The sequence below is a fragment of the Camelina sativa genome, chromosome 14 (assembly GCF_000633955.1).
Source record: "Camelina sativa cultivar DH55 chromosome 14, Cs, whole genome shotgun sequence".
Classification (NCBI taxonomy): domain Eukaryota; kingdom Viridiplantae; phylum Streptophyta; class Magnoliopsida; order Brassicales; family Brassicaceae; genus Camelina; species Camelina sativa.
The window spans coordinates 4220267-4232746 of NC_025698.1; the positions used below are offsets into that span (position 1 = coordinate 4220267).

The 12480-nt window shown below is 37.6% G+C and overlaps 5 protein-coding genes across 7 annotated transcripts in view; 3 read left to right on the top strand and 2 right to left on the bottom strand.

Annotated features, from left to right (window-relative positions):
* The window catches only part of LOC104739573 (cell division cycle 5-like protein), a 4551-nt gene extending 2924 nt beyond the window's left edge, over window positions 1-1627 (top strand). The window contains exons 3-5 of one of the 3 annotated variants that reach the window (XM_010459977.2): window positions 181-465; window positions 692-973; window positions 1069-1627. In XM_010459977.2, the coding sequence (XP_010458279.1) occupies window positions 181-465; window positions 692-973; window positions 1069-1425 (924 nt within the window). In that variant the 3' untranslated portion in view covers window positions 1426-1627. Of the gene's footprint in view, window positions 466-691; window positions 974-1068 lie in introns of all 3 variants that reach the window. The other 2 variants (XM_010459974.2, XM_010459975.2) reach the window with 2 other exon arrangements.
* On the bottom strand, window positions 1739-4321 carry LOC104739574 (2,3-bisphosphoglycerate-independent phosphoglycerate mutase 1-like). Its single transcript, XM_010459978.2, has 7 exons — window positions 4095-4321; window positions 3726-4004; window positions 2997-3625; window positions 2575-2767; window positions 2381-2476; window positions 2142-2297; window positions 1739-2057 (listed from the first exon to the last, which is right to left on the bottom strand). Exons 1-7 carry the CDS (start codon window positions 4251-4253, stop codon window positions 1896-1898), a joined length of 1674 nt encoding a protein of 557 aa, XP_010458280.1. The 5' UTR covers window positions 4254-4321; the 3' UTR covers window positions 1739-1895.
* On the bottom strand, window positions 4901-6643 carry LOC104743201 (COBRA-like protein 6). The gene is made up of 4 exons (XM_019236046.1): window positions 5982-6643; window positions 5754-5898; window positions 5396-5676; window positions 4901-5312 (listed from the first exon to the last, which is right to left on the bottom strand). The coding sequence occupies exons 1-4, from the start codon at window positions 6415-6417 to the stop codon at window positions 5011-5013; spliced, it is 1164 nt and encodes a 387-aa protein (XP_019091591.1). The 5' UTR covers window positions 6418-6643; the 3' UTR covers window positions 4901-5010.
* On the top strand, window positions 8729-10143 carry LOC104739575 (cx9C motif-containing protein 4). The gene is made up of 2 exons (XM_019236070.1): window positions 8729-8944; window positions 9968-10143. Exons 1-2 carry the CDS (start codon window positions 8859-8861, stop codon window positions 10071-10073), a joined length of 192 nt encoding a protein of 63 aa, XP_019091615.1. The 5' UTR covers window positions 8729-8858; the 3' UTR covers window positions 10074-10143.
* Window positions 10143-12480, top strand: part of LOC104743202 (ATP phosphoribosyltransferase 2, chloroplastic) — a gene marked incomplete at its 5' end in the record, with an annotated part of 4099 nt that continues 1761 nt past the window's right edge. The window contains 10 exons of the mRNA XM_019236066.1: window positions 10143-10166; window positions 10404-10463; window positions 10573-10686; window positions 10929-10994; window positions 11073-11180; window positions 11283-11366; window positions 11641-11742; window positions 11838-11951; window positions 12026-12106; window positions 12226-12345. Coding sequence (XP_019091611.1) covers window positions 10143-10166; window positions 10404-10463; window positions 10573-10686; window positions 10929-10994; window positions 11073-11180; window positions 11283-11366; window positions 11641-11742; window positions 11838-11951; window positions 12026-12106; window positions 12226-12345 — 873 coding nt within the window. The remainder of the gene's footprint in view (window positions 10167-10403; window positions 10464-10572; window positions 10687-10928; window positions 10995-11072; window positions 11181-11282; window positions 11367-11640; window positions 11743-11837; window positions 11952-12025; window positions 12107-12225; window positions 12346-12480) is intronic.

Genomic DNA, 12480 nt, shown 5'->3' on the forward strand with positions numbered 1-12480 from the left:
CGCTCTGGTTTGACTGGGCTTCCTCAGCCAAAGAACGAGTACCAAATAGTTCCACAACTTCCTCCAGAGGAAAGTGAAGAGCCAGAAGAGAAAATTGAGGAAGACATGTCAGACAGGATAGCGAGGGAAAAGGCTGAGGAAGAAGCAAGACAACAGGCATTGCTTAAGAAGAGATCCAAGGTCTTGCAGAGAGATCTTCCTAGACCTCCAGCTGCTTCATTGGAAATAATTAGGAACTCGTTACTTTCAGCTGACGGAGACAGAAGTTCTGTTGTTCCTCCTACTCCTATTGAGGTTGCAGATAAAATGGTACGAGAGGAGCTTCTAAAGTTGCTGGAGCATGATAATGCAAAGTATCCGCTTGATGAGAAAGCTGAGAAGAAGAAAGGAGCCAAGAACCGTACCAACAGTTCTGCTTCTCAAATTCTTGCGATTGAAGATTTCGAGGAATATGAACTCCAAGAGGTATGTATATGAATCTTCCCATTGTCAATTGTACATCTGTTCTTTTGGTTGATTTATTTGTTGGCCCAACTCTGGATTCTTTAATTTGCACTTGGTTTAGGATTAGATTGCTTGATGCCTTTTTTAGACATGAATGTGAATCCGCTTTTAATTTGAATCAGCATCTGTAACTTGGTATACACTAAGGAGAATTCTAATGAAGGTTGTTGCCACTGATTTTTGGTAGGCTGACAGCATGATAAAGGAAGAGGGGGAGTTTCTGCGTGTGTCAATGGATCATGAGAACAAGTCACTCGATGATTTCATAGAAGCTCGCAACAGATGCGTGAACGATCTCATCTACTTGCCCACCCAAAACGCTTACGGGCTCTCAAGTGTTGCTGCAAACGCGGAAAAAGTTGCATCTTTGCAGGTGGAGATGGAGAATGCGAGAAAAAAGTTCGAGGAGGATGAGAAGAAGGCAGAACACATGAAGGCCAAGTATAAAACCTATACAAAGGGTCATGAGGTAATATATAGTTCACATTGGTTTAATGTTAGTTCTGAAATTATATTTCAAACTTTTGTTTGGTGTCATGTTTAATGGATTTGTTCATTTGACAGAGGAGGGCAGAGACCGTGTGGACCCAAATAGAGGCGACTTTAAAGCAGATTGAGATTGGTGGAACAGAAGTCGAGTGTTTCAAAGCATTGAAGAGGCAAGAAGAGATGGCTGCATCTTTCAGGAAAAAGAATTTGCAAGACGAAGTGGTAAAGCAAAAGGAGACAGAGAGAAAACTGCAAGCGCGCTATGGGAATCTGTCTGCAATGGTTGAAAAAGCAGAGGAGATAATGGTCGGGTTCCGAGCACAAGCATTGAAGAAACAAGAGGATGTCGAAGATTCTCACAAACTGAAAGAAGCTAAGCTAGCCGGTGGAGAAGAGGAGGACATAGCTATAGCCATGGAAGCTTCTGCATAAAACTTGAGTTTTGTATTGGTTACAAGTTTTAAAGGAGACTCAGACTTTGTATTGTGGTAAGTTTTATATGAGTTATGACTTTGTAAAGGTTGTGATATTCTCTACGTTATGCTTTGCAAGAGTCAAGAAATTTGATGCTTTGCAAGAGTCAAGAAATTTGAATGCTTGGGTTTGGTTCCCATCTAAAGGTGTTTAACCAACATTTGCCCAATTTGCACAATTTACTCATGTCGTATGGAAGAGAAGCAAAAAAGCTTATACATTTTTGCGTATGGAAGAGACGAAACAAAGCTTATACTTTTTTGTTGTATGGTAGAAGAGAAAAACTTGCATATCATGTAAACTGAAATTAAACGTTTTTAGTCAAAAATACAACAAGTCTGTGTAAAAAACTCTTTATTATTAGAAAACAACGCAAGATAACTAGGGAGTTTTAGCCCTCTTCAAAACTGATTGGGCACTCGATTCTTCTACTCCACTACTTCAATTAGGGTGGGCTCATAGTCATCAGGAGCAACAAATCCATGGAGGTTCATCACTGTTGCAGCTACATTTGCAAGCCCCGGTGTTTCCAGATCTTTACGGAATCTAACTCCTTTAGACAAACCAGGACCTCCAATGGCAATTGGCACCTGCAATCAATAATTACAATTTCACATCAGATCTAATCCAATGTTTTACGTTATGGTAATAGCACAGACTTCCATTAGACTTACTGGCTTGAGTGTGTGAGAGGTTAGAATCTGAAGGTTCCCTTCCTTGTCCAAAGCAGGCTTCCCAGATTTATCCCTCTTCACCATGTCCTCTGCGTTTCCGTGATCAGCAGTCACAACATAAATGCCTTTCACTTGTTCGATTGCATCAAAAATCATCTGCAACAACCAAACCACTTGTGAGCTATTGTCACACTCACTCATATTATTAAGACTAGTTGATAAATTTTTTATAACAATACCTTCACAGCAAGATCAGCAGCCTCGCATGCAACAACAGTGGCTTCAATATCACCTGTATGACCCACCATATCGGAATTTGGAATGTTAACTCGCACCTGAAATTCAATTCAATATTAAAACGTAAGTAAGACTATCTCTGCTTATATACAGGGATGTTTGATTATATGATCATAAGACCATTCATCCACCTCACCTGATCAAACTTGCCACTAAGGATAGCATCCCTCGCCTTCTCACCAATTTCCAGAGCTTTCATCTTTGGTTGGGCATTGAATGATATTCCACTGTCACTTGGGATTTCGACGTACTCCTCCAACTTTTCATTGAAATATCCAGACCGGTTTCCATTCCAGAAGAAGGTGACATGCCCAAACTTAACGGTCTCACTGTTTCAGCCACATACATTGATAATAAATATGTCAGAGACTCTATTCAAGAACGTAGTACACTCATTGGCAAAAATGCTATCTAGGTCAATGAACTTGGTTTGATCAGCATAATAGACTATTAAGAAAAGGCAAAGACATAGCAACAGTTGCAATTCAATTAAAAAGTGAATATGCAGATACGAAAGATGTCAAATACTCAAAATGTGATAGAAAGAAGTTAAAGAACCTGCAAGCAAAAGTGCTGACGCCATTGTGAGTCAAATATTCACCAGACGTTCTATCAATCTCCGGGGGAGAAACAAGGTAACGGTTTGGTAGCTTAAGCTCTCCATCATACTGAAGCATACCAGCATAACGTATCTTTGGGAACCTCACACGATCAAACTTGTCAAAATCTTCGTATTCAAGTGCCTTAGCATGCATAACCATACGATCAGCCCTGAAGTTGAAAGTGACAACAGCATCGCCGTCCACAATGGGACCAACAGCTTTCCCTGAGTCATCAACAATCACAAACGGAGGCAAGTACTGATCATTGGCACTAGGCTCTTTCCTCAGTGTCTTCACAGCTTCAACAGCGTTTTTGAATTTGTGAGGAGCTTCACCAAGAACTTGAGCATCCCAACCTCTTTTAACAACTTCCCAATCATTCTCATACCTATCCAAAGTCACATACATACGTCCTCCACCAGATGCAATCTGAGCATCAACACCATTCTCACGTAAGTTAACGAGATCGGCTTCAAGAGTTTCAACAAATCCAACACTAGAACCATCCAACACATCACGACCATCCGTAAGGATATGAACACGGATTCTCTTAGCACCACGTTCAGCAGATCCCTTAATCAACAACTATCCAAAACAAACAAGTATTATAAGAAATCGAACAACAAAAAAACACCCAAACATAAATTAAGGGGAAAACAAAAATAAAAACAGATCAAATCGAAACCTGAAGCTGATCAATACGAGAGTGAACTCCACCGTCACTGAGAAGTCCAACGAGATGCAAAGTATGTGTATCGAAAGATTCAGAAACGTATTTGAAACCTTCACCTTCAAAGATTTTGCCGGAAGCAAGAGCTAGGTCACAAAGCTTAGCACCTTGAGCGAAGATACGACCAGCACCAAGAGCATTATGACCAACCTCACTGTTTCCCATATCATCTTCACTGGGAAGTCCAACAGCAGTACCGTGAGCTTTGATCAACGTCCAAGTATCAGGAGCTCCCTATGGAGAGACAAAATAAATAAAATAAGTTGGATGAATCGAAAAACGCATCAAAATCAAAAAAGGATAAGAAGGTAAAAAAAACAATACATGTTTAAGAGCATCCATGGCTGGAGTAGGAGCGTTGTGGATACAGTTGTACTCATCAGGAGCAGATTCACCCCAGCCATCTAAGACGATTAAGGCTATGGTTTTGCCCTTGGGGAGTTTGGGATGGTCATCGAGCTTCCAGGCGGAGGAGGTAGCCATAGCTTTGAGATTTTTTTGAGATGCAATCGAAGAATCTCAAAAACAGATCTGAGAAGAAGGTGAAGGTTGGTGTGAAGGAAGAGGCGGGTTTTTATAAAAGAGGCGTTTTTGGAAGTGGGCCTAACAACTCTATCAATTGGGCCACTTGTCTCTCACGTATATATAAAAAATCTTATTGGCTCCGAATATTCTTTTTTCCTCTTTCTTATTTGTGAATTTTACATATTTGATACATATGTGATGCTGATTCATGCCATTTTGTCTTTTATATGTTCTAGAGACAAATAAAAAAACTTTTATTTAAAGATTTATCATATAGATTATATTGTCTTGTTAGATTATACTTCTATTACTTTCACTTTTTATATAATCATAATATAGAAATATTGCTTTACGAGTTTACTTCCATTATACATTCTTCCATTTTATAAGAGCTCTTAATAAATGTACTATCGCCTTATTAAATCTGTGCTTGGTTTACAAGGCATTCGAAAAGAGTATTTTTTTCCTTTTCACTTCACAGCATGATGTTGGCCATACCAGTTTCAAAAATAAAGAAAAAGAAGGAAATTAAGAACTAAAGGTTTGCTCTATTCTCTGTTCAAAAAATAACAAATGGTCAAGAAATGTGAGTGCATCACACCACATAAGCTACTTGGAGCAAAATTAAATTCAGCTCTCTTTAAAAGAGGCTTTTGGTTTCTTGAAATTGTCAAAAAAATATAAATAATGCAGGGTTTAAATGAAAACGTTGTCATCAAACAAGTAGAAGATGGAGGAGAAAACAGAAAACGACGGTAACAAAGCTAATAGTAATAGTAGAGGAAGATGAAGAAGAAAGTGAAGCAGATTTGGGCAGCCTTGGATAGTCATCTGGTGAAGGCATAACACATTCATCCCCATTGAACAAGATCCTCCTTGGGAATGCCCATCCTTCTTTGAAAGTGAAATTTCCCATATCCTTCTTTAGCAATAACTCTGTTTGCACATTCCCAATCTTTCCTGCCTGAAGTAAAACATCGTTGTAAAACTGCACTCCCCAAAACATCCCTGTGTCATCTGAAACCCACCAAAAACCAAGTCAAGATTTTAAACCAAGATTGTATGAAAAGAAAAATAAAGCTTTTTTATAATTGACTCACTGATGCTGTTTTGATATGGTGTCAAAGACTTGTAGTTGAAGCTGAAGACTTGTTGGACGCTTTTCAAGTTTGGATGAAGCACCACTAAGTTCCAATTAGTGTAATTCTTCATTGTGTTGAGATTCGTTGCCGTGATCTTTACCCTCCAATACTCTCTGTAGTTCACTTTCACATGCCAGTGGATGCGGATAGGACACATATGATCCGAACATGTCACCACAGGTGATACTTCCTCATATGGATCATGTTTCTGTTCCAGATATGGCGGCATCTCTCCTTTCCTGAACATTCAGCAAGAAGACATCAAACCAAACAATAACTAAAGTAAACGTGAAAGAGTTTCGAAAGAGTGAATTACTTGACACAAGGGGAACTCGAGCAGCCGCAGCTACAGGTAGGACAAGGAACGATGTTTTGGTAGTAGAATGCTGAGAGTGAAACGCAGCACTTTGGTGATTGTGATGATCGAAACTGCGAGTACACGCACACTGCCTCCCATGTTGCTGCTCACAACACCAAATATATCCATGTTAAGTATCTCGACTTCTTGTTGTAAGAAAATAGCATCTTATAACATTTTGGTTACCTAGAGCTTGCGTTTTGCGACGGCCCTTGTCTGTGCTAAACTTGGTCGGGGCCACGGATGTGGCATTGTCGCAGCTATAACCCGGGACCCCAATATCGAAGTTATAAGGGATACTGAACTCTTCAGGGTCATCAGGAGAGCTCCCAATGTCCATTGTGAAAGTAGAGACGTGATTGGCGTGGTCCTGAGACATGGAAGTCAAGACGCCTCCACGGCAACAGTTAGAGACCTGAAGGTTGTAAGATGCTCCGGGAAGAAGATCGACGATAGTTGGTCGGCGGAGACAGCAGTGAGGGAGGTTGTTGCTGGAGGCAAAGGCAGAGCAATTGCCTTGCTCGGTCGTCTCAGCTCCTCTCATGTCCCATATCACTTCTTTGTTGAGCCAATGCCAACTCAGCTTCCACCCTGGTTTCTCCACGTGCCGGTACTCTTGCATGTTCTCTACTGTTACTTGTACCTACAAACATTTTGGATATTCCACCACGCATTTGTATATATATAGGTTGAATAGTCTGATCATTTTAAATACTGGTTCTTGTACTAGTCAAGAATATAAGTGACTATTTATCAAAATCAATGCTACTATGCTATAGTACATATAGTTACAATAAGTTATTTATAAATATTAACTTCTTAAAAACTAATATACATAAACATAATTTACAAATAAAGAATACAAAAAAAAAAAAACAAGAAAAGAAGGAATCAGAGATTTTTCAAGTTTTAACATAAAAATGATAAAAATGATTTTGACAAAATCAACCTAGCAAGAGACAAAACAAACTATTGAGTAACTTCGTCGTCTTAAGCTGAAGATTCGGACTCTATTTTAGTAATGTATTTAAGTATTTTCCACATATTTGTTGTACTACTTTCATTTAGCATTTCATCATAAACCCATATTCGTTCAAGAACAAAAAAAAATAAAAAATCCCAGATTATCCGAGGCTCATGCGGGTCCCATAATCAGACACATAATTTTTTTGCAGGAGAATTGCTTATATTTTTTTATGAAAAATTGAAAGAAATTAGTACAAAATACGAAGAGAAACCAACAAATAACAAGAAAAAAAGAGAGAAAGAAGAGTTACCGAGTGTCTGCCAGGTGAAGATAAAAGGAGATCCCATTTGATAATGATTTTACCGAACGGATCCAAAGGATCGTATCCATCTGCAACCATTTTTTATCACTTATTAAATCATAAACCCTACAAATTTTACGGTTTATATATGAACAAATTGTTTTTTTTAAAGGAATTAAAAAGACTTACGTGTGGGTGATGCGATTGCGAAGAGAATGACAGTGACAACGAGCATTGCATCCATTTTTCTCTTGCAAACGAGAGAACAAAATAAAATCAGTGATCGATCACGCCGAATTTTCAGATTCTGATCGATTAAAATATATGACAATTTAGAACTTTTCTTTTTTTACCTAAAACGTGAAAATATTACTATTTGGTTTTGGGAATGACAAAGAGATATAGAGAGAGATCAAAATCTCAAAAGAGTTTTTAAGTGTGACGCCTCGGGTTTCCCCGTGTGTTTTAAGAAATAGAGAGAGAATTAAAGCAAAGAAGTCACACAGTGACTGTTGGTTTAGTGTTTGAACGAGAAGAGTTTTGCATTTGTAAACAAAACCCACACTTTACTCCTTTTCTTTCTATTTTTGGTTTTTTCACTTACCCTTTTTTATTTGATTAATTAACGCTTATATATATTAGCTGTAATATTACTGTAGTACGTAAAATCTACTAGTACCTTATATGTACACTACTAATCTAATTTTGCAAAAAAATTCTGGTAGTTTAGTGGGTGGCATGGCAGCTATTATTGATTGAATGATTCACGTATGTTTCTCTTCTTCGTGTGATGTTATTGCTTTATTATGCTATGTTTTTAACTTTCTTTTTATTTCTGTATTTTTTTATAGAATGGTTTTAGAAATTAAGGTAGCTTAGGTTATTAGATTTTGGAGGCTATTGTAGAGATCTCTATTACTTAAAAACTCGCTACATTACAGAGAGATCTCCGATGGTAATAGCAATTTCTATTTTAGAAGTGGATTAGAGTAAAACTTAATTTCTATTATAGAAGAAAAAACAAAGAACTATTGGATATGTTTTAACAGAAAGATTTGGACATCATCACCACATTACATCAGTGAATATAAATAACAGCAATTAGTTGATTATGTAAGCAGAAAATATATTATATATTCGTTATTTTAGAGCAAGCAGCTTGCTCTATCTCTTTTTTAGTAGTATGCCTTGTGGCAGATTAAACCTTTTCAACCACAAAAAGCAAGCAATCCGTAAATTACAATTTAGAGGTCACAAATTATGCATATATGTAATTAAAAAGTGTGTTGACCAAAAAAGTAATTAATTAAGATATGATAATTAGATCGAAGAATGTGTCAGAAAAGAGATGCGTTGTTCAAAGTTCAAACACCAAAAAGCTCTTTTCACGCCCTCCTTGAAATTAGATGTTTATTAGTAGTAATAAATAACATGGAGACGAAATATAATTAAAATCAGTATACTGCTAATATCTTCTGGTTAGAACATTTTTTTATTGATAATGAAGGTGTGGAGGACAAAGGATACGAAACCTAAAAATAATCCTGGTCCGGTTTGGTTCGATTTAATAATATCTGAATGGTTTAGTTCGGTTCAGTAAGATTGATCGGTTTGGTTGTGGTTTAATTTCCCGAGGTCCCGACGAATCTCTCTCCTCTCAGGCGGATTATGTCAAGTCGGTGATCGGGAAAAAAAAAGTATTTTGACGCTTGCTTGAATCAATCAGAGAGATCAACAACCAAAGCTGAGAAAAGCCTGTGAGAAAGAGAGAGAGAAGAAGAAGAAGAAGAAGAAGATGGCGCAACCGAGTAAAGAACCTTGCAAGAAAGAGGCTTGCGACATCCAAGCATGTCTCTCCAAGAACAATTTTCTTCCTCAAAGGTGATTGCTTATTAATTCATAAAGATTCATCAGAGGTTGCTTATGATATTTGATGTTTCTAGTGGTAATTGGAGATATCCATTCTAGTTTTTGGGTTCATGTCTCGATTGTTGGGTTTTCAATTTCAGCTAGGTTCTTTCTCTTGTATTGTTAGCATAATAAGATTTTATTTGATGCATCATCCTTGATGGCTTTTAAGAATCCTTTTTCTTAGTAATTGTGAGGTTTGGTCTGGAGCTTATTGACCAAATTTTCCCAAGGTTAGCTGATTTTTTTTTTGGGTGTACTTGTTGTATTGGATCAAAATCACTCTGTCCCTAAAGAATCGAGAGAGACCCTGATGGTGTGAATTATTAACAAGACGCACTGTTATAAATGTCTGGCTTTTGATTTAGATAATCTGAGCATGTTCTTGTGGTTATCAATTACAACAAATTGATTATAGAGAGCTCTAAGACCATTTTGAATTGCGGGTCATCCATTATCTGTATTTTGAGAAAGAGAGATGGCCGAGTAGAATATATTTAACTGAATCTTGTTGGTTTCTTATTGTTGTCGTATGATCATCATCATCATCAGGCTGGTTGTAGATATCCTCACTATCTATTTTATGATCCCTGTCTTGGGAGAAATATGGAAGTGCACTGTCACTTTGTTGGCATGAACTTATTACATTGGTTTCACAAAACTAGCTTTATATAAATCAGAAACTTATGATGAGCTATAAGGAAAAGGAACTGGTTTTCTTCTTTTGATTACGAATTCTCCGAAGGGGCCTGGCTTTCTTTTTTTTTTGTGTGTCTACATGAGTCCTACTGTTTTACCAGGTTTTGTGCATATAAATGATTTGTGTAGTATAATCATCAGTCATGTCTCTAGGCCTTAATTTAGACAGTTCCATGAATATAATCAGTCATGATTAACACAGGTAAGCGACGTTGAACAACAACATCACTTTCCATACCATAGTTTTTTACTGGAGAGAGATACTAATTAAGATTTATATATGTGGGGTGGTTGCAGGTGCCAGAGAGTGATAGAGATGTTACAGGCTTGTTGTGAGAGATGCAATAACGAGTCAACACATTGTGGATCTGTAGCTGCTCTCTTGAAGCAAATCAAGAAGTAATATATATAACACAATGGACTTTTAACCAAACAGAGGCATAATAACAAGAGACTTCAAGGCACATTTTAACTCATTCCTGACTCCTCCTCTCTGGTGTGAAGAAGAAAGATATACCTCTCGTCTTTCTTATATTTGAGCTGTAAATATTGATTGCATATCGTTCCCTAGGCGAAGTTAGGTAGTATATGAGTGTCCTATCGTAATAGTTTTGTGTTTGCTTTCTTAAAGGTTTCATTTTGATCCTTTGATTCTCTGAAATGATTTTTTCACTCTCTGATTTGCAATCTTATGGCTCCTTACGACTCTTTTACTTTCTCCTTTCTCATGAAGGATTGCCAATTGTTTGTCAAACAAGTCAATCCGCGGCAATATGTTGCTCAAATTCCCCAGGTATGCATTCGGAGAAAGGCGAAAGCGTATTGAGTTCTATTTTAGTTATTTTTAGTATTTTTCAACTTCTCGGCTTGCTGTGGTGATCTCTTTTTTTCTTGTCCTCCAGTTACCAAATACTGAAGTTTGGTTTCAACGGCCAAAAGACATTGTCAGGAAGTTGCTCTCAGGAGATCTGGATTTAGGCATTGTTGGTCTTGACATAGTTAGTGAATTTGGTCAGGTAAATAACATCATACTTCTATATCTTGATTAGCAGACACATGTTGAGGTTCTAGGGTATCTTTGTGCTGATGGTTGTTTTTCATGGTAGAGATAAAGAAATGAGTCTAATCTTGTCATTCGTTCTGCTGTGGTTTTCCTTGACATTGCTAACCCATACTGTTTGCGTTAGCTTATATGACCTAGACTTGTCATCTGCAGACCATTTGGCATTAAAGCTTAAAGGTTTGTGTTATATATTAGGGTAACGAAGATCTTATCATTGTCCACGAAGCTCTCAACTTTGGAGATTGTCATCTCTCCCTTGCGGTACGTACAAATCTTTTATAGTTGTGGTTCATCATCAATACAGATGACTTATTGATTGCTCTTTTCATATGATTTCAGATACCCAATTATGGAATATTTGAGAATATAAAATCTCTGAAGGAGCTAGCACAAATGCCTCAATGGACTGCGGAAAGACCTTTACGAGTTGCCACAGGATTCACTTATGTATGATGCGTTACAAGTATTCCTTTGGTGCATTATTGTCCTTTAACCTTTTTTCGGAATGCATTCTAATTGTTTTGGAATTTATCCAACTTGTGTTTGCAGCTAGGCCCCAAATTTATGAAAGATAACGGTATCAAGCATGTGAGCTTTTCAACTGCAGATGGAGCCCTAGAGGCAGCTCCTGCGGTGAGATTTACAATAATTTCAAATCAACCTTGGATTTCGAACTATGCTTCGATAAAGATTAGTTAGGCTTGGTTTTTGTATGAAAATGCTGAGTACATTAGATCTTTCTATAAGAGAGTTATTGGATTCTTTCTATGGGATTAACGTTTTTGTGAAAGTATGTTTGCTATTTTGTCCCAGCAGCGTGAGATGCTGGATTATAGTAATAGTGTAATACAGAAAGAGACTAATGTTGTGTGCAGTGTTTGTTGACAAATTTTCTCTTGTTAATTAGATGGGGATAGCTGATGCCATTTTGGACCTTGTGAGTAGTGGGACAACCCTTAAAGAGAACAACTTAAAAGAGATTGAAGGAGGGATTGTGCTGGAAAGTCAGGTATGATGTGAAGATCTTTGGAATTCACTACTGTTTTCCTTCCACTTGGCAACCGGTGTACCAGAAGATAATTCTTTTTTTTTTCTTACTATCAGGCTGCATTAGTGGCGAGCAGAAGGGCATTGACTGAGAGAAAAGGAGCACTAGAAACAGTGCATGAGATTCTCGAGAGATTAGAGGCTCATTTGAAGGCAGATGGTCAATTCACTGTATGTGCATAGTAATTGTAATGTATCTCCTTATCTCTACCTTTGCTTTATTTCATCCTGTGTTTTCACTCCAGGTTGTTGCAAACATGAGAGGAACGGATGCTGAGGAAGTGGCTGAACGTGTGAAAACCCAATCATCATTATCAGGATTGCAGGTAAAGTTTGAGAAAATTTGGGGTTCACAAGCCCTTAGTTCCTAGCTCCAACCCAAGAATATCTTTACACTGATTTGATAGGTGATAGTTTTAGACGATTGTGCTTTTGTGATGTGCAGGGACCAACAATAAGTCCAGTTTACTGTAAACGAGATGGAAAAATATCAATTGAGTACTACGCCATTGTGATTTGTGTACCCAAAAAAGCTCTATATGAGTCTGTGCAGCAACTGAGAGCGGTTAGTTATGCCATCCATCATTTCTTTCCACCTCGCTCCTTTACTCTAAGATTGTCATTATTGAAGGGATTTACAAATACATAGCTTTCATCACTCTTGAAATTTAATAGCCCAAACCACATTTAGTACCGAGAT

Bases quoted from the DNA above. Each gene is read 5' to 3' on its own strand.
- LOC104739575 (XM_019236070.1), top strand. From the start codon at position 8,859: ATGGCGCAACCGAGTAAAGAACCTTGCAAGAAAGAGGCTTGCGACATC. The intron at 8,945-9,967 runs GTGATTGCTTAT...GGGTGGTTGCAG, and splicing joins AACAATTTTCTTCCTCAAAG to GTGCCAGAGAGTGATAGAGA.
- LOC104743201 (XM_019236046.1), bottom strand. From the start codon at position 6,417: ATGCAAGAGTACCGGCACGTGGAGAAACCAGGGTGGAAGCTGAGTTGG. The intron at 5,899-5,981 runs GTAACCAAAATG...TGTTGTGAGCAG, and splicing joins TCGCAAAACGCAAGCTCTAG to CAACATGGGAGGCAGTGTGC. The intron at 5,313-5,395 runs GTGAGTCAATTA...GGTGGGTTTCAG, and splicing joins ACCATATCAAAACAGCATCA to ATGACACAGGGATGTTTTGG.
- LOC104739574 (XM_010459978.2), bottom strand. From the start codon at position 4,253: ATGGCTACCTCCTCCGCCTGGAAGCTCGATGACCATCCCAAACTCCCC. The intron at 4,005-4,094 runs GTATTGTTTTTT...GTCTCTCCATAG, and splicing joins CCATGGATGCTCTTAAACAT to GGAGCTCCTGATACTTGGAC. The intron at 2,058-2,141 runs GTAAGTCTAATG...TATTGATTGCAG, and splicing joins CCTCTCACACACTCAAGCCA to GTGCCAATTGCCATTGGAGG.